Source organism: Chlorocebus sabaeus, chromosome 25, assembly GCF_047675955.1.
Source record: "Chlorocebus sabaeus isolate Y175 chromosome 25, mChlSab1.0.hap1, whole genome shotgun sequence".
NCBI lineage: Eukaryota > Metazoa > Chordata > Mammalia > Primates > Cercopithecidae > Chlorocebus > Chlorocebus sabaeus.
In genome coordinates, this window is record NC_132928.1 from 27338656 (window position 1) to 27366628 (window position 27973).

The following is a 27973-nucleotide window of genomic DNA, read 5'->3' on the forward strand; positions in this document are numbered from 1 at the left end:
ATAGGAGACCCTCCGCTGAGGCAATCTGGCTCATACCCAAGGGCCTGAGGGGATTGGGTCTGTTTGAATTTTTTCTATGGGAGGAAGAAGCAGTGAAAGACAAGCCCCTGGGTCCCCTGCGGTGGACCTGGGGGAGCTGTGGCTACCTTCCCTGCTGGAGAAGAGGCCAGAGCGGCAGAAACCCCTTTTCCACAGTCCCACTGTGGACTCAGGTTGCCCATCTCTGCAGCCAGGAGCAAGCCAGTTATTTTATGTATAGATTTAAGGCATATAACTTGATGATCTAATCTCTGTATACATTGTGAGATAATCAGCACAATCAAACTAATTAAGATAGTCATCACCTCACATAGTGTGTGTGTGTGAATGTGTGTGAGTGTATGTGTGTGTGTGTGTCTAATAGGAGCACTTAAGATCTACTTTCAAGAAAAGGCCAGCTACAGTGGCCAGGAGGCGAGCCCCTGGGGTTGGCTATGCCCCACAGTCCCCTTCTTTGTGAGGTGCTCCCAGCATCGCCTGTCCCCATGGTATTTTGCATACGATCACTCAACAGTGCTTACTGAGCACTTATCATGCATGTAGGATGGCACCTGCCTATGTCATCCCCCCAGCACAACACTCACTAGCTGTGTGACCCTGGTCACATCACTTCCCATCTGTAAGCCTCCATTTTCTCACCTGTGATATTGAAATAACGACACTAGTTACCTCACAAGAATTGTAGTGTGGGCTGGGCACGGTAACTCATGCCTGTAATCTCAGCACTTTGGGAGGCTGAGGCGGGTGGACCACCCAAGGTCAGGAGTTCAACACCAGCCTGGTCAACATGGTGAAATCCCGTCTCTACTAAAAATACAAAATTTAGCCGGGCCTGGTAACAGGCGCCTGTAATTCCAGCTACTCAAGAGGCTGAGGCAGGGAGAATCACTTGAACTCAGGAGGCGGAGGTTGCAGTGAGCCGAGATCACGCCACTGCACTCCAGACTGAGCGACAGAGCAAGATTCTGTCTCAAAAAGAAAATAAAATAAAAAGTTGTAGTGTGAGGTAAATAAGCCAATAAATATAAAACACAGTGCTGGCTGGGTGTGGTGGCTCACACCTGTAATCCCAGCACTTTGAGAGGCCAAGGAGGGTGGATCATCTGAGGTCAGGAGTTCGAGACCAGCCTGGCCAAAATGGCCAAATCCCGTCTCTACTTAAAATACAAAAAAATAGCCAGGCATGGTGACGGGCACCTGTAATCCCAGCTACCTTGGGAGGCTGAAGCAGGAGAACCACTTGAACCCAGGAGGAGGAGGAGGCTGCAGTGAGTCAAGGTCACACCACTGCACCCCAGCCTGGGCAACAAGAAAGAAACTCTGTCTCAAAAATAAATAAACAAATAAAACCCAGTGCTCAATAACTATGCCTTATTATTAATATTCTACTCATCTAACTGAATTATAATTATTACTATAGAATGACACAGATGACTATGTGTTTCTTCAAGGCAAGGACTTAACCTTAGTCATCTGTGTATCCTCCAGTACTATCAGGGTGCCTGAAATGGGATGCTCAATAAATATCCAAATGAGTGCATTACAGACATAGACAGGTGATGTTCCTGTGGCCGAGCCTTTACTCTAGGGAAGTTCTTCCTACTGCCTAGTGTCAATGTCTCCCTCAGCTGCTATAAGGGCTTAACCTCTATAAAGAAACTACCATATGCTTAGTTCCAAGCTGGCACCCAATCCATGAAGGCTGTTGCTCACAATGCTCACTGTTCTGTTAATCAGGCATCCACTAGAGAAATTAAAGTGAGGTCCTCCTCCAAATAATCCCTTGGCTCCCGCAGTGGACCAGCAGCTTTCTCCCAAGCCTTCTCTCAGTCTCTGACTAGTGCTTAACGAGCTGCCCAGACAACCTTCAGCAGCAACCCCTCCCCATGAGAGCCAGGCTGGGCTGGGCACATATCCTGCCATGTCAGGAGACAGCTCGTGGGTTGGCAAGGAGCAGAACAGGCCACTGTTGAGAGTCCAAAGGTGGGGTTCTCTCCCACTGAAAAGAGCCAGGAGACAGGCTGGCCGCCACGGAGACCATTTGGTGCTCAGAGAACACTTGCTGAATTCTTCTGTCAACAACAGAAGCAGGTGATGGGGCGGAGAGGAAATAACACAGAATCTGGAATCAGAGGACCTGGTTCCATTAGATGAATGCTAAGTTCCCGGCCAGCCCTGAAGGTCATGAAGCTGTTTTCCCACAGGCTTCTGTGTGCTGAGCTCAGAGCTGCGTGAGATACAGACAAAGCCCAGGGCAAGGTCTGGGCCATCAAGGAGTTGACAGTGTTGCTGGGGAAGGACTGTTTACTCACAAAGGGACGGCAAACCTCCACATATGTACTCCGCTTTGTTCTGCAGCCACCCTCCCAATTAGGTTCTAGAACGTGTGCCCAGACTGGAGAGTACAACAGACACTCAGGAGAGAGGGTGAGCAGGGAAGGCTTCCCAGGCAGAATGAGGCGGGGCATGGATGAGACGTGAGCAGCCCACAGAACTGAGTTCAGAGAGGAAAGCACCAGAGAGCACCTCATGTTACTTGTGGGGGCTCCATCGGCATTGCGGATGGGCAGTTCTTCACTTGGCAGGACTGTCCCACTCGCTGCAGAGCTTTTCGCTTCCCTGGCCTTGCTCATAAATGTTTGGAGTATCTCCCTATTATTGTGACCATCAAAGACACCGCATGAGCCTGGACAACATTGTGAGACCTTGTCCCTATACAAAATTAAAAACTAGCCAGACACGGTGGCACACGCCTAGAGTCCCAGTTACTTGGAAGGCTGAGGCAGGAGAATCCCCTGAGCTTGGGAGTTTGAAGCTGCGGTGAGCTAGGGTAGTATCCCTGCACTTCAGGCTGGACAACAGACTGAGACTTTCTGTCTTAAAAGAAAATTTTAAATGAAGAAAAACACCCCGTGCATTTCCAAACACCCCCTGAATAGCAGGCACTTTCCTCTACCTACACTCCTTTAATTTGCTAGTGCAGGAACAGGCTCAGAGGAACAGAGTTACCTAAGGACACACGACAAGTTCATGGCAGAGTGGGTGTTACAAGTAGGTCTCCCAAAACCCTGGGGGATGCTCTTTCCACCCCACCAGATTGATCTTGGTTTCTAGCACAGCCTCCCCACTTTAGATGACACCTTCTTATCAGAGATGACTTGAATACTAGCTATCATCTTTGACATTCCAAACACACAAGATGACACAAAGTTCTCTCGGATTTTTTGCAATTTTCACAAATATCCAAACAAGGGAGTGTACTCCTATCAGGAAAATGTGTGTCTATCTTCACACACACATAAGAGCACAACCTGTTCTCTCTGGCTTTGCACAAAGTCCTGCGTAAGAACAATGCTGTATTTTTAAATAAAAGGGCTATTGCTTTATTTTGTCCTTTCTTGGCTCCCTTATTGGTAAAAGGAATGTCTCCCAGACTGCCTGGAGTGGCAGGAGGGCCTGTGATGGAGAGGACGGATGTGGGGGAAGATAGGAAAAGAGAAGCTGGAGGGGAGCCTGGAGTGGGGGGTTATTTATGAGGGGAGAGAGTCCCTGGCAGTTGCTAAGCAAAGGCAAAGCTTGTGCAGGTCAGACTGAGCCAGGGAGATGCTGGGCACCCACAGTGTTGCCAGAAGGTGACCCAATTCATTCAGGTGGAGCTGGGAGGGATAAAGGCAGGGGAAGACATTCCTAAAAGTCAGGTGAGAGAAACGAAAAGGTGAGGTTTTTTGTTAGTTTTGTTTTGTTTGCCCTGAGTTAAAAGACCATGGAAGTCAGAAGTCAGAGACTGTCCACTACATGGTGATGTTTCATTGATGTGATATGGGTCTCCAAAAAACCCTGATGGTAGAGAAAGAAGGTCAGGGAGGAACGAGACCCAGAAGAGGTTCCTCTCTCTCAAAAATGCTAGATTTGGGAAATCTTGGTTTGGCACCACCATAGGAACCAACTTCAGGTTAAATCGTATTGTTCTGACCTCTTTTTACTGAAAGGGGTTAATCTGATAGCAACAGCATGCCAAGGGTGTGGTCCCCTGGGCAGAGCAAGGAGATGGAGACAGTTCTAGGGCCGGTCCCCACCCTCAGCACTGCAGGGGAATCCTTTTGGGAGGGACTTAGGCCTATCCCAGACTGAGGAGACATCTCTGGCTCTCCCCAGCACAGCTGCTAAACTGGAGTGGCCCACACAAGTTCCTGAATCCCAGTCAGAAGTGTTACAGCAAGTCAAGTGCAAAGGGCCACTCCTGCCCCCATGCAATTAGCTGTGGCTCTCAGAGAGCCTGGGGAGGTGTTCCCTTGCCCATGCACAGAGCCAAGAGAAGCTTCTCAAGAGCAAAGCATAGCACAGGGATTGCATAATGCATGTGTGTGCTTCTCCTTCAATGGCCCCTTCCTCCTTGCCAAGCCATGCCACCCACAGGCAGAGAAGTTAAAGGGACCCAGGCTTCCCAGGCCCAGCCGGGGCCACAGTGTGACCTGAGAACAGCCCAGGAGCATGATAGGGCAAAGCCTCTGGAGACCAATGAAGATATGGGGGACTGTTTCTGGGCCCCTTCTCCTCTCTACCACCTCTCTGAGAGACAATGCGAGACCTATACTGTCCAGCGCAGTAGCCACTAGTCACTTGTGACTATATTTAAATTCATTAAAATTCAATTTAAAATGCAGTTCCTTAGCTGCACTAGCCACCTTTCAAGGCTCAATAGCCACACAAAGCTAGTGGCTCCAGTATTGCACAGCACGGTTCTAGAACACATCCATCATCACAGCGCATTCTATTGGGCAGCAATGGTACAGCCTCTGTTGTCAGGCTGACCTCTGTTCGATTTCTAGCTCTGCCACTTACTGGCTATATGATTTTGGACAATTATTTCACCTCTCTCTGTCTTAATTTCCTCCCTGGTAAAGTGCTTAGGCAGTGCCTAGCACATGGTAAGTAACCAACAAACGTTACCTTTGAGCATCACCACCCAACTCGACCATTTACTGAAGCCCAGTTCAAGTACCTCCTCCTGCAAGAAGTCTCCAACCTTCAACCATTCACTTAGTCATGCAGCCTTTTGTCCATTCAACATTTATTGAGCACCCTAATATACATCAGGCACTATGCTAGGTGATGAAGCGGCAAAATCCAATCACAGATGCTCCCTGTCCTCAAAGAGGCAACTTAAGTGGGGACAATGACTACAGAGTGGACAATTACAAGCCTGAGTGACAAGTGCTGGGACTGGGACATACGTGTCACAGGGCTTCCTCAGACTAATCCCTTTGGCCTTTTGACTCTGATCTCTGCGGGTTCAGTCACAAAGTGAGGCCACACGATCCTGTCCTCGATTACAAACTGTCATCTCCTAATCTCAGGTTGCTCATTCATGCGGCTGGTCTCCCCAGACAGGCCCCAGACACGGCTCCCAGTTGTCTCTCCTTGTCACATACACACACAGCTTCAAGGCCCATTTTCTACAGCTTCCGAGGAGTGGGCACCCCACCTGCGGGCCCTGGACAAGGGATTTAAGAGGGAAGGAAGACAGATTCTGAGGCAGGAGGGAAATTGAATGAATCCAGCACATGCAAACGGCAGTGGCTGTGCATTAGAGGACTTGCCCGCTCTATCCTGCTAAGCCTGGTCTCCCTGGCTCACCAGCGTCTCTTCTAGCCCTCATTCTGATCTCCAGCTCCGTCTAGGTGGGCACTGTTTCTGTGTGTGGAGGTATGTGGATGTGAATTCTGTCTACCCTATCAGACTGGAAGTCCCTTAGAGAGAAGGACTGAGATCCCATTAGATCAGACCTCTCCATGGGTAAAAACTGCACTTCCCTCCTCAGATGGAAATCCCTAAGCTCCCAGCCAGGGCCCCCAGGAGAGGAACTGGGTGGAGCTGGTGCAGGTGGGAAGAACTAGGGCTGCACAAGGATTGGGGAGGTGAAGTCAGACCACATCTCTGAGCCTTGTTTGTTTAGCTGAAGCTCCTTGTCCTGCTGCCTTTATTTAGTGGATAAACAGGCAGGGTGTGTCTGGGGGTGGAAAACTGGAGAAAGCCCTCTCTATTCAGAGTCCCACCCTCACCACCCCCACCACCTTCACTAGCCCCATCCCAGATGGAAGCTTTTCTTTTACATCAGAGCACCCTCCTTCCCAACCCAGCAACTCAACTCACCAACACACACACACACACACAAACACGCACAGCCCGAGGTGCACCCAAACACCATCTACCCCTACCCTAGCCAGAGGGTTTTCTAAATTGGACGGGATCCCAGACTGTATTTGAATCTAGGGGAAAAGAGCAGAAGATAAAGTTCAAAGCATATAATAAAAAGAGCTACGTTTGCTGGATCACACACTGTGCTAAAGACTCCATTGACCCATTTTACAGATGAGGTTCTGCAAAATTAAGGTGTCTCGCCACCTCTCCGCCTCTCCAGACCCCCACTCCACGTCTCTGCATTTTATAGAGCTCTTGAACGTTCTTGGTTTCATTTAATTTCATCCTTTTTAACAGGTCAGGGAGCGAACCATTATTTATTCCCATTCCAAATGAAGAAACGGAGATTCGGAAATATCAAGTTACTTCCCGCTGTGTCACAAAGTTAAGTAGTGGCAGCGCGAACCCACACCAAGTGGTTCAGTGGAGCCCCTAGCTCCACGCACGTACCCGGGAGAGAAGCGGCGGCCCCAGGAGCGGGGACAAACCTCGGGCGCACGCCCCTGCCCACCCCAGCCCGCCTGGCCGCGCCCCTGCCCGTCGTTACCCGCGTCGCCCGCCCCAGGGCTGAAAGGGTCCGGAAGTGGGGAGGCGGCCTCAGCTCCCGGAACAATGGAAGGAGATTAGGGCCGGCCCGGGTAGCGCCCCACCCGTCGCGTCGGCCTCTGGGTCCTGCTCCCCAGGGCTGCGAAGGACCTGTGGAACTTTCCGGAGCTCGGCACCCCTCCCCCCAAGCCCACCTGGGCGCACCGCGCCCTGCACTCCCGGCCCAGGGGAGGTTCTGTCCCGCCCGCGTTAAGCGGCCCTCTCCCTCTGAGACCATCCGGCCCCTGGGGCCTCGAATGCCAGTTCCGCGGTCCAGTGCCCGCCGCCCTCCGCACTGATCCTCTCTCGTTCTGCCGCTTCTCTCTTACCCCCTTCCCTCTGGATAGCGCCCCACCCATCTACCTTCTTCCCTAACTCCCGAACTATTTGGTTCATCAGAGCTATGGAAAAACTAGATCCAAGATCTGGATCTAAAATCCCTGTCCAGCAAGAAGTTCTTCCTGATACCTAGCCTCACTCCCTCATGCTGCAGTTGAACTAAGTAAGAGTTCTCTGCCTGCCCTTATGGTGTAGTCCTCAGTGGCTCTGGGGTCAGACTGCCAGAGTTTGTATCTTGGCCCTAACACTTAGCAGTTGTTTGATATTGGACTCCTTTACTCTCTGTGCCTCAGTTTCTGCATCTATAAAATAGTATCTAATGTGTTGTGAGGTTTAAATGGGAGAACCCACGGGTGTAGCATGAATGTCAGTGGAAGTCCCTCTCCTCACCGCCAGGCAACCCACAGAGCCCCTCCTGGTGGAGAAGCAGCGCTATAAAGTTAGGGAAGATGGGCTGGGGAGGCTGGGGGTAGAGTAGGGCGTTCTGGGTCAGCCCTGCCCTTAGGAGGCAGCAGCTGCCGCTTCTCTCTGGTGCCTCCAAGTGAGTGCCACCTGCCTCGCCCCTGATCTTCTCATCCTTTGATCTTCTGATCTCTGGCCAGGGTCTCCCAGCCAAAGGCATTCCTGTCTCCCTTGCCTTCTCCAAGGAAAGGCAAAGGGCTGGGCTCCCTCCCTTTGCCCCAAGCTCCTTCCTCCCTCCCCTGTGTTGTGTGTGTAACTAAGACTACCAGTCAGGCCCTGGGATGGAGTAATAGCCAGGACCCCTAAGGTGGCAGTGTCTAGGGGGAGGAGAGGACATGGGGAAGTGTTGGACATCGGGGCTGTTACTGGGCATGGTGCCCTGGGCTGGACCAGACACTGTTGGAAAGGTGCCTTCAACCCAAGTTCCTTATTGCCAGAGCCAGTTTATGCAGAGTCCTGGATGAGCACTGGAGAAAGTGTGTGTGCCCCTGTGAACAGTGTGTGTTCCCTGCCCTCAGGAAACTTCGGTCTGAGGAGAGATTCAGAACCACAGATACTGCTGGACAGAGCCTTGTACATTAGTGCTGAAGGAATCTCAAGTACCTGTGGGTCAGGGAGGGCTTCCTGGAGGAAGCTTGGCCTGAGCTGGCCAAAAAGGACATGATTTGCCATCAGAAAGTGGCCTGCCTCAGAGCTTTGCAAAGGGGGGAAATGAGCTGGGGGTGTTAGCATGGGAATGAGGGAAAGTGTGGTGGATGAATGGTGGCCCCCCTAAAGGTGTGTCTACCTCCTAATCCCTGGAACCTGTGAATATGATCTTACTTAGAAAAAGGGCCATTGCAGATGTAGCTAAGAAAGAGATCTTGAGATGAGGAGATCCCCCTGGGTTATCTGAGTGGGCTCTAAATCCAATGCCAATTGCCCTTGTGTAGACACACAGAGCTCACACACGGAGAAGAAGGTGAGGTGAAGACAGAGGCGGAGATTGGAGTGATGTGGTAACCACCAGAAGCTGGAAGAGGCACGCAGTGGGTTCTCCCTTAGAGCCATTGACAGGAATGTGTCCCTGCTGACATCTTGATCTTGGGTTTCTGGCCTCCAGAACTGTGAAAGAATAAACTTAGGCCACCCAGTTTGCGGTACTTTGTCACAGCAGCCACTGGAAACTAACCCAGGTAAGTGGGGAGCAGTCAGCAGAGCCACTCTTCCCACTGTGGCTTCCTCCTGCCCCTCCCTCTGCTCGCCCTCCATCACTGGCCCAAGCCAATGACCCATCCCACACTTCTCCACCTAGGAAAGTCATTCTCACCCCCTTGAGACTCCCTCGGATCTACGCTGATCAGCAGTTCTATTCCCAGGGACTTAACCAACAGAAACACATCCGTGTGCTCACTAGACAACCGTACAAAACTGCTCGTAGCACAGCTATCCACGGTACTCCCAACTGGAACATGTCCAGTTGCCCATCACCAGTGAAATGGGTAAACTCGGTTATATTAACCCATAGTGAGTACCATGCCACAATGAGGATGAACAAACCATGACCACCCGCAACAACATGGGTGAATCCTTAAACATGGTGAGGGAAAGAAGCAAGATGCAAAATAATGCCCCATTTATAATTGGGTTCAAAACACAGGCACAGTCTACCTATGTTGTTAGAAATCACAATCATCGCTATATTTATGGGGGAGGGTAGTGACCAGCAGAGGGCATGGGGGTGGAGTGCTTCTGGAAAGCTGATGACGTTCTCTTTCTTGGTCCAGGTGCTGGTTACACAAGTATATTTGCTTATGGAAATGTATCAAGCTATACACTTACGATATGTACTCTTTTCTATTATGTATATTATATTTAGTTCAAAAAAAACAAACACTGGGCCGGGCGCAGTGGCTCACGCCTGTAATCCCAGCACTTTGGGAGGCCAAGGCAGGTGGATCACTGGAGGCTAAGGGTTTGAGACTAGCCTGGCCAACATGGTAAAACCCCATCTCTACAAAAATACAAAAATTAGCTGGGTGTGGTGGCACATGCCTGTAATCCCAGCTACTTGGGAGGCTCAGTAAGGAGAATTGCTTGAACCTGGGAGGCTGGGAGACAGAGGTTGCAGTGAACCAAGATCACACCACTGCACTCCAGCCTGGGTAACAGAGTGAGACTCTCTCAAAAAAAAAAAAACTCTGGAAGTCTTCCATGAACCTCTGGCTTTCTGAGGGCTCCCCTCTAGGTTCCCATGGAATCCTGTGAATAATTCTCAGCTTTTATGTCATTAAATTGAAATTGGATGCTTACTTCTGTATATGGTTTCATCATACTCATCTGCGTATCCTTAGCACTTTCCCCAGGCTCTGACACATAGTAGATGCTCAATAAACACGAGATTTGCTGGCATGGCCACGGGCTTTGGTGTTCCCAGACTTCCCTCCCAGGGTTTCCTGGCCATTGGCCCCAGCTCCCTGGATCTTCACAGGATTCCACAATGAGACACATTCCTTTTCACTGCTGCCACATCCTACCTGCCTTCTAAGTGCCCCCACGACCAGCCTATGCTTGTCTCCTGCCTCACGCTTAATGCACAGGATGGTAATTTTCTGACCCAATTGTAAACTCTCTCAATGCAAAATTCAGGTCTTACTTATCTTGGATCTTCAGAGCCTAGGCAAGTGTCAGGCACGCTGTGGAGATTCAAGAACCCACAGCCTCAAATCTCTAGAGTCCTCTCTCCAACCCTAGGGGTAGGCACATACCTTCGTTCGTCCTACCTTGTTTGGAATTGGATGGAAATTTTCAAAAGAAGTTTTCTTTAAAAAAAAGAATTAAGAGAATGAATAGGAAAGGCAAAAGCTTCTAAGTGGAAGGGTTTATAGAACAGATGTCTCACTCTAATGAAACCCAAGCCTGGCCACGAGCTGGCTGGCTGGCAGCTTAAGAGGCTCCCCAGCGCGACTCCTTCCTCACCGCAGCCGTCTGGGTTGGAAGCCACACCTCGGGCTCCTGCCTGCGGTGGAGCCAGGTTAGTGCTACTACCAGGTCTGAAGAGGGCTGCCCTCCCCGCCTCTCTCTCAAATAAGTCCATCTGCTCCAGCCTAGGGTTTTTGTTTTTCTGCTCTGTACCTCCCAGCCTCTGGCCAGGCATTTGTTCATTCATTCACTCACTCATTCATCTCTTCACTCATTCCACCAATATTTTTGAGCACCCATGTGCAGAGGGTTTGGGCCAGCACTGAGGATACCAGGAGAGCAATGGTCGCCAGGCCCCTGCTATCTTGGGGAGCCCAGCCTGGTTTGAGAAACAGACAAGTAACCAGGAATTAGAACGCAGGGGAATGAGCCTTGGGGCAGGGCAGGCACACAGAGGGGAGGCTTCCCCCAGAGTTGAGGGATTAGGGAAGGTTTCCCAGAGGAAGAGACATCTCAGCCAGCCCCTTACGTCCTAAATGAAACCAATGCCTCCTTGCCTCTTCCAAACACTCCCCACAGAGCTGCAGGCTTCTGGTCTGAACCCATTTCTTCACCATATCCTTGCAGTAAATCAACAGTGATGTCACAGGGCTGTTTCTTATAGACCTGGATGTAAACCAATGGTGCATCACCTAAGTAGAAACTAGGTAAAAGCAGTACTGTAGGAGATGGAGTAGAGAGTGGCTGTCCAGCAGCTCTGCTGATGATCTGACTTATTCCATGAATAAGCTTGAGGCAGTGCTTGGCAAACCCTAAAATGCAGATACTGGCTCAGTAGGTTAGGGGTGAGGCCTGAGCTTCTGCATTCCTCACATGCTTCCAGATGATACTGATGCTGTGCTGCTGGGCTGTGAACCATACTTTGAGTGAAAAGCTTTAGGATATCCAAGGGAATCCATAGAAGAAACCTCCTTTAAGCAATCTTTTATAAATATGTTTTAAATCACTTTTTTTTTTTTTTTTTTTACTAAGCATTGACCAGGCTGACTCATAGAAATATCCAACTGTGGCCTGGTCTAGACAAAGGTGTCTGGCCAAGGGGCCAACCAGAGGACAAAATCCGCTCCTGCCCTACTCATCAACTCTACCCGCTCCCTACATGGTAGGGCTACTGGGGCAAGGGGCACCCTTTTCTATTTCTCACAAAGATGTTGCCTGGACTAGCTGTAGCCCAGAACACTATGGGGCAGGCAGGCTGAGTGGGTGTGTGGATTTCTGAGGAGGAGCAGGCAGAGGCCTCTGACCTCCTTGGCAGGAGGCAGTCCCTCCAGGATCCCTGGGGATAGCGGGTGTGGCATCTCCAAGGTTGCCTTTATAGGCCAAGATTACTTCCTCATAGAGAAAGTGAAATGAAACCGAGGTCACCCCACTATTCCCTATAGGGCTAACAAAGAAGGGGTTGGCTTTGGGCTCTCTCCCCTCTGGCCAAAATAAGAGGGAAACGGGGATATTATAGTAGGAAGGAGGAGAAACTCTTGGAAGAACTTCCCAGTGATCACATTCCCAGGGGGATCAAACACTAAGCAGATGGTGGGGTGTAATGACTTGATCTGCCCATCTGGAGGTCCCAGCCCAGGTTAGGGGTAAGGGGCTGGAGTAAGGTGTCGGGAGGGCTCCCCAGGCCAAGTTTCTGAGCTTCCAAGCCTTCCCCTCTTACTACACACTCTACCTCTATGGCTCTAGGGCCATTCGTCCATCAGCACTGGGCATGCCAGGGTTCCAGGGGTTAGCCCAGGTATTTCCTGACCCCAAGCTCCACCCCCAGCAGGTCCCCTGGGCCCCGCAACATGGTGCCTTTGCGCCCCCATGCCAATCTAGACAGTGAAGCTAATACTTTCTGGCAGGTGGAGGCAGGGCAGGCAGAGGGGGAGGTGGCACCCTGGGTTTCTGCATTCAGAGTAAGGGAGTGGGCAACGAGGCGAGGGCTGGCGTGGCGTCGGCTGGCGGGGGGTGGGCATACCTCTTTCCGCTGGCTGCACATAGTTAATGGGAGGCCTTGTTCTGGCTGGGCACATGGCCCTCGAGGTGCTGATGATAGCCATGTCCTGTTCCAGCCTCTGGGATCTCAAGTCTCACGGAGTCAACACTGCAAATCTCAGGGGACCCTGGCACTTCCTTCACATCACAGTCTCCTCATCATCGGCTCACTCATGCCCCCCCTCTTTCTTTCTCTCTCTCTCTCTCCACCTCCTCCTCCTTCTCCTCTCTCTCTCCCCTATCTGCATCTTTATTTATACACCATCATTTGTCTCTATAATACCCTGGGGTCAGGAACTCTCACCCCACAGGAAACAGACCCAAAGCATCAGAGGACTTGTCCAAAGGCACTCAGCATGTTGGCGGCAAAGACAGGGTCCTAGCCCGGGGTCTCCTGATCCCACTTCCAACTGGAGAACAAACCTAAAGCTCCAGTTGCTGGGGTCAGGAGGGCTGCAGACGAAACTGGAGGAGGGAAGCTTTGGAAGCACCCCCTTCCTCCAGAGGACTCACACAGCTCCTCACTCCACAAGACAGAGAAACCCTGTAGCAGGAGGGTGGGAGACTGCAGGGAGGGGCTGAGCCAGCAGGGCTCTGCAGGTCAGTGGTAGGATTTCCCGAGTCCAGGCGCTCACTCAGGCGTTACTAAGAATTTATCTCCACAGCTGGACCAGGGACTCTGTTTGTTGTAGTGAAAGTTAATGTCAGCACCTAGCACGGCTGTGCCTACTACTAAGTGTATGCTTAATACATATTCATAGGTTGAATAAATGAAAAATAATAGCTAACATCCATTGAACGGTTACTATGTGTCAGATGTCGTTCTAGGCACTTTGCATATATTAACTCATTTAACAAGGGCATCATTGTCATTCCTCTATTACAGGTGAGGAAACTAAGGCACAAAGAGGGTAAATCTTTCCCCAAGGATTGGTAAAAGGCAGAGCCAGAATCTGAACTCAGGTGGAGTGGCTCTGGGGTTTGTGCACTTACCCACTCTGCTAGATTTATAAGAAACTGGGAAGCAAGCTGACACACACAGGATCTGACATCTGTGGGATGGGCCCTCTGCCCTCCCTTTCAGGCAGAATCCCTGCCCACCAGAGACTGACAACTGCCTCATTCCCAGAATCGCTGAGACTCTGGTGTGCCCCCTGTGCCCACTCTAGCACAATGCACCCCATAGTCCCTGGCCCCTGCAGATGCCACACTCAGGCCAAGAAGCACCTCCAACCCAAGGATGCTCAGTCTCCCCTCTAGTCCTGGGGCCGCCTCCTGCACATCTGGGCAAAGGCTACCTTGTCTTCCCTGTGGCATCCCTGAGAAAAAGACCCCTTCCTCTCATCCCCTCCTGCCCTAGCATCTAGGTTAAGGGGAGAAAGGGCTACATAATTTGCAGGACCGGCCGGGCACAGTGGCTCACACCTGTAATCCCAGGACTTTGGGAGGCCAAGGCGGGTGGATCACCTGAGGTCACGAGTTCAAGACCAGCCTAGCCAACATGGCGAAGCCCTGTCTCTACTAAAAATACAAAAATTAGCCGGACGTGGTGGCAGGAGTCTATAATCCCAGCTTCTTGAGAGGCTGAGGCAGAAGAATCGCTTGAACCCAGGAGGCGGAGGTTGCAGTGAGCCAAGATAGCAACATTGCACTCCAGCCTGGGTGACAGAGCGAGACTCTATCTCAATAAATAAAAATAAATAAATAAATAAATAAATAAATAAATAAATAAATAAAATAATTTGCAGGACCCAGTGCAAAATAAAATGTAGGGCCCTTGTGAAAAAAAATTATTAAAAATTTTACACAGTTCTCTCACCTGTAATCCCAGCAAGTTCAAGACCAGCCTGGGCAATATAGTGAGACCTCACTATAAGTTTTAAGTATTTTAATTTTTAAAAAACTTAAAAATTAGCTGGTTGTGGTAGTGGGCACCTGTAGTCTCAGCTACTCGGGAGGCTGAGGTGGGAGGATCACTTGAGCCCAGGGAGTTGAGGCTGCAGTGAGCGGAGATCATATCATTGCACTCCAGCCTTGGTGACAGTGCAAGATCCTGTCTCAAAAATAAATAAATAAATAAAATAAAATAACACACACACACACAACCAAAAAAATGACATGGTAACAGCAGAGCAATGACCCAAGCACGGGGCCCTGTGTGACAGCGTGGAGGGCATGTCTGTGAAGGGATCTCAGGCCACCCTGGACCCGGCCCCCAAGTGCAGTTACCTGCTTCAGCCTGCTTCAGCCTCTTCAGCAGGTAACTGCGCTTGGGGGACCAGGTCCAGGGTGGCCTGAGAGGTGAGCTGGTTCCCAGCTCTGACTCCTTTCGGTCCTGAGCTCTCATCTGCCCCAGGTAAGTGAGGGTGGGAGCCCAGGTCCTGTACCAATTCTCATTCTCTCTTGCTTTTGTCCCAGACAATGGTTCCCCTCCTTTCTCGTCTCCTCCCAGCCTTCTAATCTGCTCTGTCCACCACAAAGGCAGAAGATTAGTTTACAGCCCCTTCCTGCCTCAACTCTCACAATTCCTGGACACTTGATCCAGCGTCCTCCATCCTCAAACACTCCTAACCCTGGGTTGCCCCAGATCTGGAGCTGAGAGGAAGGGAGAAAACATGAAATGCATACACTGGATCTGTTTACAGCCCTGTCCTGAGCGCCCCCTGCAGGCAGAGACCCATACTGGGGTAGGGGGTGTGTTCTTGAAGGACATGTGTGTGTATGTTTGAAGGAGGTATGTGTGTGTATGTTTGAAGGAGGTATGTGTGTGTGTTAGGTCTGTGTGTGTTTGGAGGTGTGTGTGGGTTTGTGTGTTTGAAGGAGGTGTGTGTATGTTTGAAGGAGGGGTGTGTGTTTGAAGGAGGTGTGTATGTTTGAAAGAAGGGTGTCTGTGTGTGTTTGAAGGAGGTATGTGCATGAAGGAGGTGTGTGTGTGTTTGAAGAGGGTGTGTTTGTGTGTGTGTTAGGTGTGTGTGTGTTTGGAGGTGTGTGTGTTTGAAGAAGGTGTGAGTGTGAGGTGTGTGTGTGTTTGGAGGAGGTGTGTGTGTGTTATGTGTGGTGTGTGTTTGGAGGTGTGTGTGCTTGAAGGAGGTGTGTGTGTTAGGTGTTGTGTGTGTTTGAAGGAGGTGTGTGTGTGTTAGGTGTATGTTTGTGTGTTTGGAGGAGGTTTGTGTGTGTTAGATGTGTGTGTACGTTTGAAGGAGGTATGTGTGTGTTAGTGGTGTATGTGTATTTGAAGGAGGTGTGTGTGTGTTAGGTGTATGTTTGTGTGTTTGGAGGAGGTGTGTGTGTGTTAGGTGTGTGTATATGTTTGAAGGAGGTATGTGTGTGTGAGTGGTGTATGTGCATTTGAAGGAGGTGTGTGTGTGTGTTAGGTACGTGTGTGTTTGAAGGAGATGTGTGTGTATTAGGTGTGTGTGTGTTTGGAGGTGTGTGTGTGCTTGAAGGAGGTATGTGTGATGTGATCCCGAGAAGAGGAACCATGAGCACAGATCCTGCCTTCAGGAAGCTCCCAGATTGAAGCGGGGGCATGGCCCCTGCCCTAAAAGAGTTCCCCTCTTCTGATGCAAAGAAACATGGCTCCTGTCCACAAGGAACCCTGAATCTGATGAAGTAGAGCATCACAGTCAGACAAACATACAGACAGATGGGGACACACACACCCTACAAAGACATAGTGAACATAATACTACCTGATATTTTCACAGGAAATAAAATCACACCCCCTGTGTGCAAAACGCCCCCCAAGCAGGATCTTGCTTCATGCAACAACTCATTGGGCAGAGATGATTCTCGACACCTGACAAACAAGTGTCCACCTTGGTCTTCCCATTCCTTGGCCTGTGGGTTTTCCTTTGCACCACGACCACCTTTCAGGGGCTTCAGAATTAGGGGCCTCAGTTAGACACAAGCGTTCCCTCCTCTGTGCCCCACCTGCTGCGCGGTATCTGGCCCTACCTGGGTGTGTTTCTCACTTCCTACAACAGGTCACAGTTATTTGCGCATGTCTTATCTCTCTCTCCAAGGCTCCAGGAGAGAGGAAAGAGGGCAAGTATTCAATCCACATTTGTCAAATGAACAAATGAATGATTGAATGAATGAATGCTTGCTCCTCACAACGGCCTGGGAGTTCAAGTGGCACTATCATTGGTTATTAACACAGGGCATGAGGGGCACCGCAGCACCAGTGGGGAGGACAAGTATTGCCAGAATCCACACAGTGTGCTGATAGCAACGGAGGCTTACACACACTCTACCAAACTGCGCTGTTCTTCTTCATGCAAAGGAACATGGAGCACGTTGGGAGAGGTCTAGAGACCTGGAGAAAAGAATCCTCACACCGGATTCACTGAGAAGGCGTCCTTCCTATAGGAGGTGCTAAAAGCTTCTTAGCGGGGGGCTGCCTTTGGCCTGTTTCCCGGGAGTCAGCGATTAACTCAGATAGGGGGGCAATTCTAACTTGCAGATCACATAGGGAGTTGGAATAAACCTCCATGTACTAGGCTCCCATTTTCCTGGTTCACCCACATATTCCCCTATACAAAAAGCCCTCCCTCTGCCCTGCAAGAACCCCAGCAATGCACTGGGCTGCGGCTGCTACGTGGAAACAGTGGCTCCGCACTGCTCCTCTGTTCCTCCCCCTCCGTGAGTCCATCTGCTTTGGCTTTGGGCCTGGGGACCACATCCAAGTCCCTGACACTGGTGCAATGGAAGGCACTCAGCACCTTTCTGCCACCTTTCTGTCAGTCTGGACACTCTCGGGGACACTCCCACCTCCTCCAGCACCTCCACGGGCAAAGGGGAAAGGATGGTGGCAGGGGCAGAGAGTGAGAGGCGCTGTGTCCTAGGACCCAGGCAAGCCCTAGGCAGGCAGAGTCAAATAGGCGAAACGAAGGGCCACTGCAGGCCTGCCTCCACCCCTTCTCCCAAGTGCCTCTCTCAAGGGGAGACCAGATAGATAATAACCATAGCTCCCATAGATTGGACATTTGCTATGTGCCAAACACTGTGTCTAATTATAAACATCTTTCCGTATGCCCGTTTTGAAAGTAAGAAAACAGAAGCTGAGAGAGGTGAAGAAACACACAGCCGTAGCTGGTTAGTGCTGGAGCCTAGCCTTGAACCCATGTCTGCTTGGCTGCAAACATGCACTCTTTCTTCTATAGCAGTGCTTCCAAGTGTGTGTCCAGATGGGGTCTCCTATGCCTTGGGATGGCTGGATGCTGCCCAGGGTTAACTGGGTGCCTTTCCCCTGAGAGGCCTTGTTGGTTTACCTGGGACGCTGAACACCTTGGATTGGGTTTGTGTGTTTGTATATGTGAGTGTCTGTGTTTTTAAAATGTGTTCCCTGAGGGAAAAAGGGCAGAAAGCCCTGCTCTAGAACACGCTGCCCCAGGGAGTGGGACAGAACAGGTCATGGAGATGAAGTACAAAACCCCAGTGAGGTTCCTCATTCTATCCTGGGCTCATGGCTTCCCCTTCTCCTGGCCCTGAATTAAATCCTTCTGGTCTTCAGGACTCAAGCCTCTTCTCTCTCCCCTGGGACTTCCCTGACCACCTCAGTCCTCTTTCTCCCTTGAATGCCCATGGACCTCACCTCTGGTCCTCCCTGGATGCTCCCGGGATTATCTGAGTCAGTGAGTTCACTTTTCACGTGCACCTGGCTGGTATCTCACTGAAGTCATCACCCTGACTGCCTCCCAGAGGACTCAGCAGACAGTAGGTCCTCAACGTCAATGCTGATGATCATCTCCACACTCAAGGATTCCGTCTTACCCTCCCCAGAGTCCCCAGTTTCTGTGCTGAGCCCCAATACCTTCCCCTCCAAGCAGCCCCATAGATGGGCTCCCAGAAACCACTGCTGGTGGATGGGAGGGAAATGGGGCAAACCACTGATCCTTCCCCCAGAAAGACAGGAATTGTAAATAGGCTTTGAGAGGCTGCTTGGCCTGGGATTTTGACACGCCCAGAGTCCTGCTCATTCGCTTGGAGCTTGGAAACCCCTCAGCTGTGGGCCTCTGAGTGTTATCCCCACTGGTAAGTGGGGATAACACTAGCACCTCTCTCATGGGGTTTACGTGAGATGATGCAGATAAAGTGCTTGAGCACACTTCTTGCCACATGCCAACCATTCAGTAAATGCTGGTTATCACTGTTATTGGTATAGAAGAGACGCCAGGGTGATGGTGAATTCCTGTGTATGTTTCTCTGAACCTATGGGGGGCCATCGAGACTGGGTCCCAAGAATGAACGTCCCTGATGAGCTAGTGTCTTCCTGGAAGAAGATCACAGTCCAGGGAATGAAGACATCAAACAGGAAGGTATCCTCACCGTGCTGGAGCAGACAGGAGAGGCAGAGAGCTGAGCACAAGGTGCTTCCCTGGTCCCAGCCTCAAATTCACGTCTCATAGCTAATCAGAGAGAGCCCTGATCTCCCAGGGATGGGGGGAATTGAAGATACAGAGCATAGGCATCCCCTGATGGTTTCTGGAGGAGGAAAAAGATCGTAGCAGAGAAGGGAGGACTGGGGATGGGACACAAAGGAAACTTCAGTTCTGGAGGTGCCTTAAGTAGCCGGGCCCAGCCCCCCCAACCCGCCAGCCGCCAGCCTGCCCGTGGCCTGCTCTGGCATGGCTCCGGGGGGCACAGTGCCAACCCCTGAGCTCTCCCCCCACCATGTCCTTTCGCTGCTTCCAAAATAACTCTCTGCTCACTGCCCAAGTTTGGCCTCTCGGGTGTTTTTCTCCTCCTGGGACCTGTTCTCCCATGTCTGAAGGGCAAGAGAAGAGACCTGAATTGTCATCAGGGACTGGAGATCACTCCATTTCTGACAACGGACTAGTTAGTACAAGGGGCCCCCACAATTCTCAGATGCCCCCAGGTCAGTGAGTTCACTTCGGTTTGGCTGAAAGATGTTGCCATTTCCAACCTGGGGAAGGGGGATTGGCATTTTTTCCCCCACCCCATCTCCTGTACCTTCCCAAGGTGTCTGAAGCCCCAGCAGGCTCCTTGATCTTGGCCCTGCTCCCAATAGTGAGTCACTAGCCTAAGGTCAAACAACCCATTAAGGATGAGCTCAGAGGAAGATCCTCATGGCCCCTCAGGGCATGTCTGCCCCCCACCCTCCCCACCCCCACAACAACACTCCCAATCCCAAATGCCCCATCCACCCCTGCTTTTCCTTGGGCTATAGCAGAGAAACTCTAATTTCAAGGAACTCCGATTTCTGGGGAGAAGCTGGACTCTCCAGACAGTGCTAACCTAGAAGCCCAGATTCTTCCTCTTTGGAGAGTCTCCCACCAGGCCGCAGGCTTAGCCCCAGCTCCTCTGGGCATCGCCTGGGAGAAGGATCACTTCCTCCATCATCCACGCCCAGGAGCCCAAGAGCAGAACTGGCTGCTTGAAAGGCCTGTTTCCCTGAAAGTGAGTGGGAGGGGCTTTGTTAGTAAAGAAGGAGGGTGGGAGGGAAGGAAGAGTGATCCGATGGGGCTCCAGAAGATGAGACTCTGCCATCCTAACTCCCCATCCTGTCCCCGTAGCTCTGCTGGGCCCTTTTCATGGTAGTTTATTTGTAGTTGAAGGCATTAAGAAAAACTATATTAATAGTAAACATTTTGTAAGCCCTTATAGCATAAAAGACCCTTTGCTTTCTTTGTCTCATTTGCTCCTCCTCACAACCCTTTGAGGTAGATACTATTAGTGTTTCCATTTTGAAGACTGAGAAACTGGAGTTTGGGGGAGGTTAAGTGATTTGCCCAGAGACACGGCTCATCAACAGGGGAGCTGAGACTTGAACCCGCACCCCGCAAGGCCTCCCCATTCGGATACCCTCTGTGCCCTGTCTGTCTCTCCCCTGGGGGGCATGGGTCAGTGCAGGAAGCAGGCTGCAGTGCGTGTGGGGCCATCAGGGTTGAGAGCCCATGGAATGGGGGGAAGGCGGGGTGGAGTGGGGGCAGGCTGGGGGCCAACTCTGCTCTGAGCCAGGCTTTCTTCTCCTCCGCCAGCCGCCCCACCCGGCCGCGCCCCATGCCCGCTGCTGCCAGAGCCGAGAGGTTTCCTTTTTCTTTTGCCTAGGGCTGTTTCCTGCCTTTCCTTTGAACTGGGGTGTTGGCTCCCCAACACATTCACCCACCTCCGGCGACCCCCCGGGTCTGCCTTCTGATGGGCCCACCCTACTAGGCTCCACTTTGGAGCAAGGCTGGCACGGGAGAGCCCCACAGGACCCCACTTCCTGGAGTCACTGTACCCCTCCTTTGCCCCTCTCTTCCCCGCACTGGTCTGGGTGCTGCCTGGGTCCTCCCCTTCCCTCCTTCCCTTCCCTCACGGCCTGCTGCCGAGCAGCTCTCCCCGGGAGCTTTCTCTGTCCCGCACCAGGAGCAGGAGACTCAGAGTGGGTTGCTCCCTGCCTCTCCCACTTTCTAGTTTTTCATCCAAAACATGGCTTCTCTGGACACTGAGGTACAGAGAAGTTTTGGGACCTGCACAGGGTCTCATAGCAACTGAGAGACTGAAGATTAGAACTCACAAACCCCAAGTTTCCGGAAGGAGGAGTCAAACTCTTAGAATCTATTAGAAAGGGTGATTAAGACTGGGCCAGGGAAGGGTGGCCTTGGAAGTGAGAAATGAGACCTGGCACATTGGCACCTCCACCCCCAATTCACAACACATCCTCTCCAAGGCTGGCTCTCCCCTGTTAAGGCCGCCTGTTTCTCTGCTTCTTCATCTCTAGACTATATAAGGGAGCATGCTGGGGTCTTCCATCAGGTGTTCCCTTCCCCTCCCTGGTTTTTCTCGACTGTACTCAAAAAAAAAAAAAAAAAAAAAAACCTAAAATTACTCTGGGTTCCCAGTAGAGCTCATTCCATCCTCTTGGCAGCTTCTTCTGCCTCTCACAGGCCCCAGCTACACACATACCTATCCTATACCTTTCATAGAACAGACCTACTTCCCTCCCTCCCATGCTAATTCCAGGACTTCCTCCTCCAGGAAGACTTCCATGACTAACATTTCTTGGCCCTGGTCACCCTAATAACAACACCCTAATAACAATGGACCAGACATTATAACAAACCCTTTGCAAACATCATCTCAGTGAATCCACACAACAGCCCTATGAGGTAGATCTTAACCCTGTTTACAGGTGAGGAAACTAAGTCACAGAAGGGCTAATCAACTGGCTGGGGGTCACATAGCTAGTAAATGATAGCATGAACTCTGCTTTGTTGTGGCAAATGTGGCTAATTTACAGACATCTCCTGTAAATTACCCTATATCTACACACATGCAGAAACACACACAGACACACACAGACACACATGTACACACCATCTAACCTTTCAAACAAGTCAGGTGGTTATCAGTTATCACAGGTAATCTTAAAGGGAGTGAATTCCCAAGAAAGCAGTTAGCAGTCTGAAGTGGAGGTTGCATGGTGTAGTGGCCCGCCCTCAGCCCTGGTGGCAGTGGACAATGAAAATGGGTGCTTAGGTGGGACTGCAAGTGTATGAGCCTTAGGTCTTTTACAACTAGGTGTGAGACACCTTTTCTGGCACCATCTGTTTACTGACACTGCTCCTCAGACTGGGGGCCCAGAGTAACTACCCAGATCTTTCTACTCAGGAACAACTCCGGGGATTATCTGCTCAACAAGTTATATGCTGTCTGTACTCCTGTCTCTGCGTCGTGTGCACATGCGATAGAATAGAACAAGAGGTGATCTTTTTGTAGGTAAGAAGCGTGACGATCGGGTTTTTGTGCTCACGTGTGAGAAGTGCCTCCCTCAAACCTTGTTATGAAGTCAGCACATTACTGGTCTTTTTTTTTTCTTTTTAAAGAAGAAAGAAAAAATAATAAAACAAGAGGCATCATGCCTTCTCATCACCATCAGATTGGATGTCCCAGAGCCAGGGCCTCCATCTCCCCCTTGGTCTATTTCCAGAACAGGCCCCAGCCAGGGAGAATGTTGAAACCCCGGTGAGTGTCAATGAGCCTCGCTGAGACTACAGTTTAGGAGGAAACTGTTGAAAAAAGAGAGACATATGAAGGATTGTGAGTATCTGAAGTCTGTCTTCCCAACCTTGATCAAACAGGGCTGGCACTGAGTCCAGAAGTGGTAATAGTTTTTGGACATGATTGTCAAAGCAAAGAATACCAGTTGGTTATAAAGATGCCTTCCTGGTCTGCCTTAGAACCAAGATGGAGAGGCGGAAGCACCTACCTCATGACAGGTATTGGCTAGAAGGAGAAAATCTCACAGCCGTGGAGTGGGGGAAGAGATATGAAGTCATTTTTATTGAGACCAGGTCAAGGAATGTGCAAGCGGACTGGTGGGTACCCTCTGGAGCCCATAGCTCCTGGGAGCCTCCTATGGTTCCGTCTATGGCTCCTTCTAAGGATCTTCGAGTCCTCTCTGGTCTGCTACTTCCTGCAGTGTTTTAACATTTTTCATTCTCAACTCTGTGTCAGGAGGACCTAAGTCCCCACCCTCCCTCCCGATCCCTAACCCCCAATTTTTACTAACTGGTTGGGCTCCAAGTCCCCAGAACCAGCCAAGTATTGATCAAGAGTTGCCCTGACACTCACCTCCCCAGCACACGCAGCTCTCTTCCTCCAGCCACAAACCATTCCCTTGAATTCTACACTCTCCCACTAGGCTCAATTTCCCTCTGGTGTAGAGAGGCCTGGTAGCTTACCTCCACCTCCACAGAGCACCCATAGGAGGCATGATAATACTAGCCACCATTTCAGAGTCACCCTCGGGTGTCAAGCACTGTGGGGACTTTCACTGAACATATTATCTCATTTAATCCTCTCAGCAACCTGCTTCCTCCTCTCCATGTATACATGAAGAACCTGAGGTTTAGAGGTGTTCAGTGAGTGACTCTCAGTAGGCGGCAGAGCTAGGAAGGAACCAAGGTTTGAGTGACCTGGAGAGAGGCACTGCTGGTTATATCACCAGATGTGAATCTGCTCTGTCCTCTGGGGTACATGGGGCAGGGCCAAGCCTGGCATCTCCTAACATTGCTGAAAAGAGAAGAGAGCCCCAAGACTCCCCCACCCTGGCTCCTCTCCATGCCAGCCCTCAACCCCACCTTCAGGGGCCTTTGTGGTAGAGCCGTTCTCCAGAGAGGGCAAAGAAAGAAAATTCCTCCTCTGAGCCACCCTCAGGACAACTGTAGGAATCCTCCATGCACCATCCACGTGGGACCCCTCCCCAGCCCAGAGCAGGGGACACAGTCCTCTGCCACCTCCTTCCAATATTCCAGACCCCACTGCTAAATTCCCCACATTGCCTCAGGACCCATCATACTCTTTCTAGTTCCCACTCCCTCTCTTCTCTCCACCACTCAGAAGCATCCCCCGAGTCTTGAGAGAGAGGGAGTTTCTCAATCCCCAGGAAGACAGACCAGCTCAGAAAACCCCACCTCTACTGAACCCAAACGCAGAGTTCACAGCTCTGAGGGAACTGTGACAAGCTAGCAGGAAAATCTTCTGCCAGCATGGATGGTAGGATGCTTGAATTCCAAAGGTGACACTGTACTTCCTTCCTCAAGTCCTTCTAGAAAAAGGATCATTAACCACTCTAGGAAGACTTAATGCTGGGAAAGGAAGCTCTGGAAGGCCTTATCTTCCCTGCCCCTTCAACCCAGGCAAGGAACCTTCCTTCGGCTCACCCAGAGAAAGGTTCCACAGAAGTCACGCCTAAACTCTTTAGCTACAGGACCCTGTCTTCAAATGAACCAATGTCACATACTCCCAGGATAGAAAACTGCTGAAAGCAGGGCTGGCCTGGGCATGGGGTGGGGCGGGAGCCTGCCCTGTTTTGTCAGATGTTGAGTGCCCGGGCTCTGTGCAGTTGGTACCTTTATTCCCATGACTGCCTGTGCCGTCACCCGCTGCACTGTGAAGGATTCCATTTGTCCATCTGGAAGATGGACATTATTTTTCCCTTCTCACTCCTTCACCTGGCCCACAGCCTGTGCCTTTTGGAGTGGAGGGGGACATCCCGACCTGGGGACAGGGACATTTGGAGAGCAGTCCTGTGAAAAGTTGCCATCTAGGACCCTCCACCTCCCACTAGGACACTGCCAACACTGAGCACCCTTTTAGTTCCACAAATTCTTGCTAGGCCCCTGTAAAGATTCGCCCAACCTCCTCTTCCTCTAAGCTCTGACATGTTGGAACCCCAAAGCCATGAGGGGCCTCTCTCAGGCCAGAAGGAGCTCTAGGATCCTAGCCCTCAGCAGAAGGCCCCAGGCTTTCCCACCTGCTCCCAGCTGCTCTGAGGAAGGTGATGGGGCCTGCAGACCTGGGCTGGAGGAGGTTTCCTTTCCCCAGAGCTGGGCTGGGGCTGTGGGTAGGTGGCCTGGAATGTGCTCTCTCACCCTCCTCCTGCCCAGGTAGTGAGCAGCCAGAGCCCCCATCCCTCCAGTTCTGAGGGTAAGCTCTGAGCCAGACTGACAGGACAGCTGCCCCCAGTAGGGTCCCCTTCACGCGCCATCTCACCCCAACTCAGACGCTAAAAATGGTTCTCTGGTTTTCAGCCTCGGCGCCTGCCCACAAATTAGTGTCTCCAACACAGCCTCTTGGGACATGACTTTAGGGAGGACCCTGGGGGAGCCAGGAGGCCCCAGTGAAGGGAGATGGTGCTGGCAGAGTCCCTTTCTAAGGAGACAAGAGTGGATAGGGGCCCCCTCCCAGCTTCTGGGAACCCCCCCTCACGAAGGCCACCCAGCCTCAGTGTGACAGCCCTGTTGTCCTCACCATGGCAGAAGAACAGACATTATTTCCACCCCACTGGGGCATGCTCCCCTCACCTCCACCTCCAGTTCTGTCAGCTTTACCCTCAGCCACCATCCCGGGCACTGCTCTACTAGAAGAGAATGTAGCAACGGAGATGGGGCAGCCAGCCCCGTGCTCTCCTGCTCAGGGTCCAGAACCCACCTCACCAAGCCTGGGCTCCCATAGTGAGCCCACAAGCACAGAGGCCAATGGGGAAGCCAAGTCAGGGAAGCCCGGTCTCCCTGCTCACCTGATATTTCATCTCAGACTCTTCTCCCCTCCCCAGTCCCGCAGCCGTCAACTTGGAAGGGGGTGAACCCTCTCTGTGATGCCCACGCCCCAGGGTACCAAGCAAGCAGGTGCCCTGCTGAGGCCGAGACTGGGCACTAGCCAGCAGCCCGCAGGACCAGGTGGGGACGGGCAGGCAGTACTCACAGGTAAGCCGTCAGGGGGTCCAGGTCCCCCGGTACGGCGGACAGCCCGAGCTCAGAGCAGTCGGCAGACAGCATGATGCCGTCCTCCTGGCAGTGGCAGGGGGCTGGGCAAGCAGTGGGCCCCGGGCCGGGCCGGGGGGCGCCGCCAGCGCTCCGGGAGGCGCACAGCGCGGCGCAAAGCCACAGTGCCCGGAGCCCGGGAGAGCTGGGCATCTCGGCGGCCGCGCTGCTGGGGCACCTGGCGGGCGGGCGTGTGGACGCACGGGCGCGGTGGCCGCAGCTGCTTCCTCCCGGTCCCGGTGGGCTGCGCCGTCGGTGGGGACCGCCCCGGGGACTCTGCTGGGCGTCAGCGGCGGCGGTGGGAGCGCCGGGACGGTGCAGTCAGAGAGGGGCAGGCATTGTTGAGTGATCTTCGTTATTCAGTTTCACAGGCTGGGCTTGGCAAGGGAGGGAGACCCAGCCGGAGGAGGAGTCAAGGAAACTTTCTACGCTGCGGCTCGCTCCCCTTCCCTCCTTCCTTCGGAGCTGGCAGGAATTCCATCCAGGAAAGAAAAAAAAAAAGGAAGAAAGCAAAGAAACCCAAGCGAGCAAAGCTCAGCCCGTCAGAGACGTGCATTTGTTTGGAAAGGGTGCCCCAGGGCCTTGGCCCCAGGGCTGGGGACCCTCTTGCCTTTGGGGACAGCCACGGGGTCACATGGGACCAGAGGAGGTCCCCTCATGCCTCCACCACGTTTCACACGTTTCACACTGGAAGAAACCGAGACCCAAGAGGAGAAATGATTTGTTCAGGGTGACACAGCTGATGGGGCAGCCCCAGAGCTGGAACTCGTCCGCCCTCCTCGGCCTGTCTTCTAGGACGGGAGAGAGGGGAGTGAGGGGCTACTCTGGGAGAGGCCAGGCTGCGGAGGGTTCCACTACAAGCTGAGATGACCGGACAGTGGGCAACCAGGAGCAGTCTCCTCACTGAGAGGCCGCGCCTTGACTCCAAAGAAACGGGTGTGGAGTTCCACCCGCTGAGCGCACCCTGGGTGGAAATGCACTCCTGCAGCCTCTGTCAGGTTTACGGGCCGGGGACTACCTTGATCCCCGCTCCCAGGACTTCGGGAGGCTGAGGGACTGCGGGCAGCTCAGCTGGTTGTCAGAGCCCGCCTCAAAGTAAGCGGTTTGGCGCCACCTGGAGGCCAGATGCTGCAGCTGCAGCTCAGCCACCCTGAGGCTGGAATCCCAACAAGGGGCTGATCTGGCCGGCCCCAGAGCACTGATGAGCAAGGGGCATGGTGGTTAACACTGAAGTCAATCGCTGTTCTCTCCTTAGGCCATAGTGAGCTGGCTGTGCTTCCTTCTTGTTCTCTCTGGTCTATCCCATGCTGAGCCAAGCCCCAGCGCAGAGCTAGAGCAGGCTGTAGGCCCCCTCCTTCCTTTTTTGCCCCGTCTGCCCATGGTCCAGCCAGAGGGTATACCAGAAACCTGGGACCTCAGAGGCATCCAGGATTTCTTCCACCCTGTACTTCCACATGCCAGGATCCTCTCATCAACACCTCTCCACTCTCCGCTAACCTCCCAGGGCTAGAGGGCCTGCATAGCTGGACCAAGAAATAAGCAGACCCTGACCCTAGCCTCCAGTTGGTGCCATGGCGCTGAAAGTAGAAGAGGAGCCTCATAGGAAGGCCAGGGGATGGGCCTGCATGACCAGAAAGACCCACAGATAAAGCCACCTCTGCCCTATGGCAGAAAGCTACGGCAGGTCAGCCTGCACTTCCTTCACTCAACCACAGCCTCGGCTCCGTCACATTTGCAGCTCCTGCTGCTCCAATGTGAGATTTTCCCAGAGTGGAAAAGCCATGGTTGAGCAACCTCAGCAGCAGCTGCTTGAGACAGACTTGGGCAGCTCAGAACAGAGCCTCTAGCCTGCTTTTGTGAGGGTCACTGGGGGCCCAGCCCTCAGCTCCTGATAAACAAGGCATATGGAGGACACCAACACTCAGTCCTCCTGGGAGGGGACCAGTGCTTAGTCTCATTCTGGGAAAGCTCCCGGCTGCGCAGCCAGCACGACCTCTGTACCCTTCTTCAACCAGGCCTGAGAAGGACCCTCCCTTGACTTCTGACCCATTGCATGTTAGTAGGAACTCAGGTTGGCCCAAGAGCTCTCCGCGCTTCCCCTTGGGAAGACCCAATTCCATTTCAAGGACTCTTGC

General features: G+C 52.2%; 1 protein-coding gene and 1 non-coding gene across 3 annotated transcripts in view; one reads left to right on the forward strand and one right to left on the reverse strand.

The window, feature by feature from the left end:
* Positions 1–26229, reverse strand: part of LGR6 (leucine rich repeat containing G protein-coupled receptor 6) — a 123175-nt gene extending 96946 nt beyond the window's left edge. The window contains exon 1 of one of the 2 annotated variants that reach the window (XM_007988948.3): positions 25780–26229. In XM_007988948.3, coding sequence (XP_007987139.3) covers positions 25780–25991 — 212 coding nt within the window. In that variant the 5' untranslated portion in view covers positions 25992–26229. The remainder of the gene's footprint in view (positions 1–25779) is intronic. The other variant, XM_007988947.3, reaches the window with a different exon arrangement.
* Positions 22279–22382, forward strand: LOC119619884 (small nucleolar RNA U13). The gene has a single exon (XR_005236324.1). It is a non-coding gene; the product is annotated as a small nucleolar RNA U13 (small nucleolar RNA).
* Positions 26230–27973: the final 1744 nt, after the last annotated feature.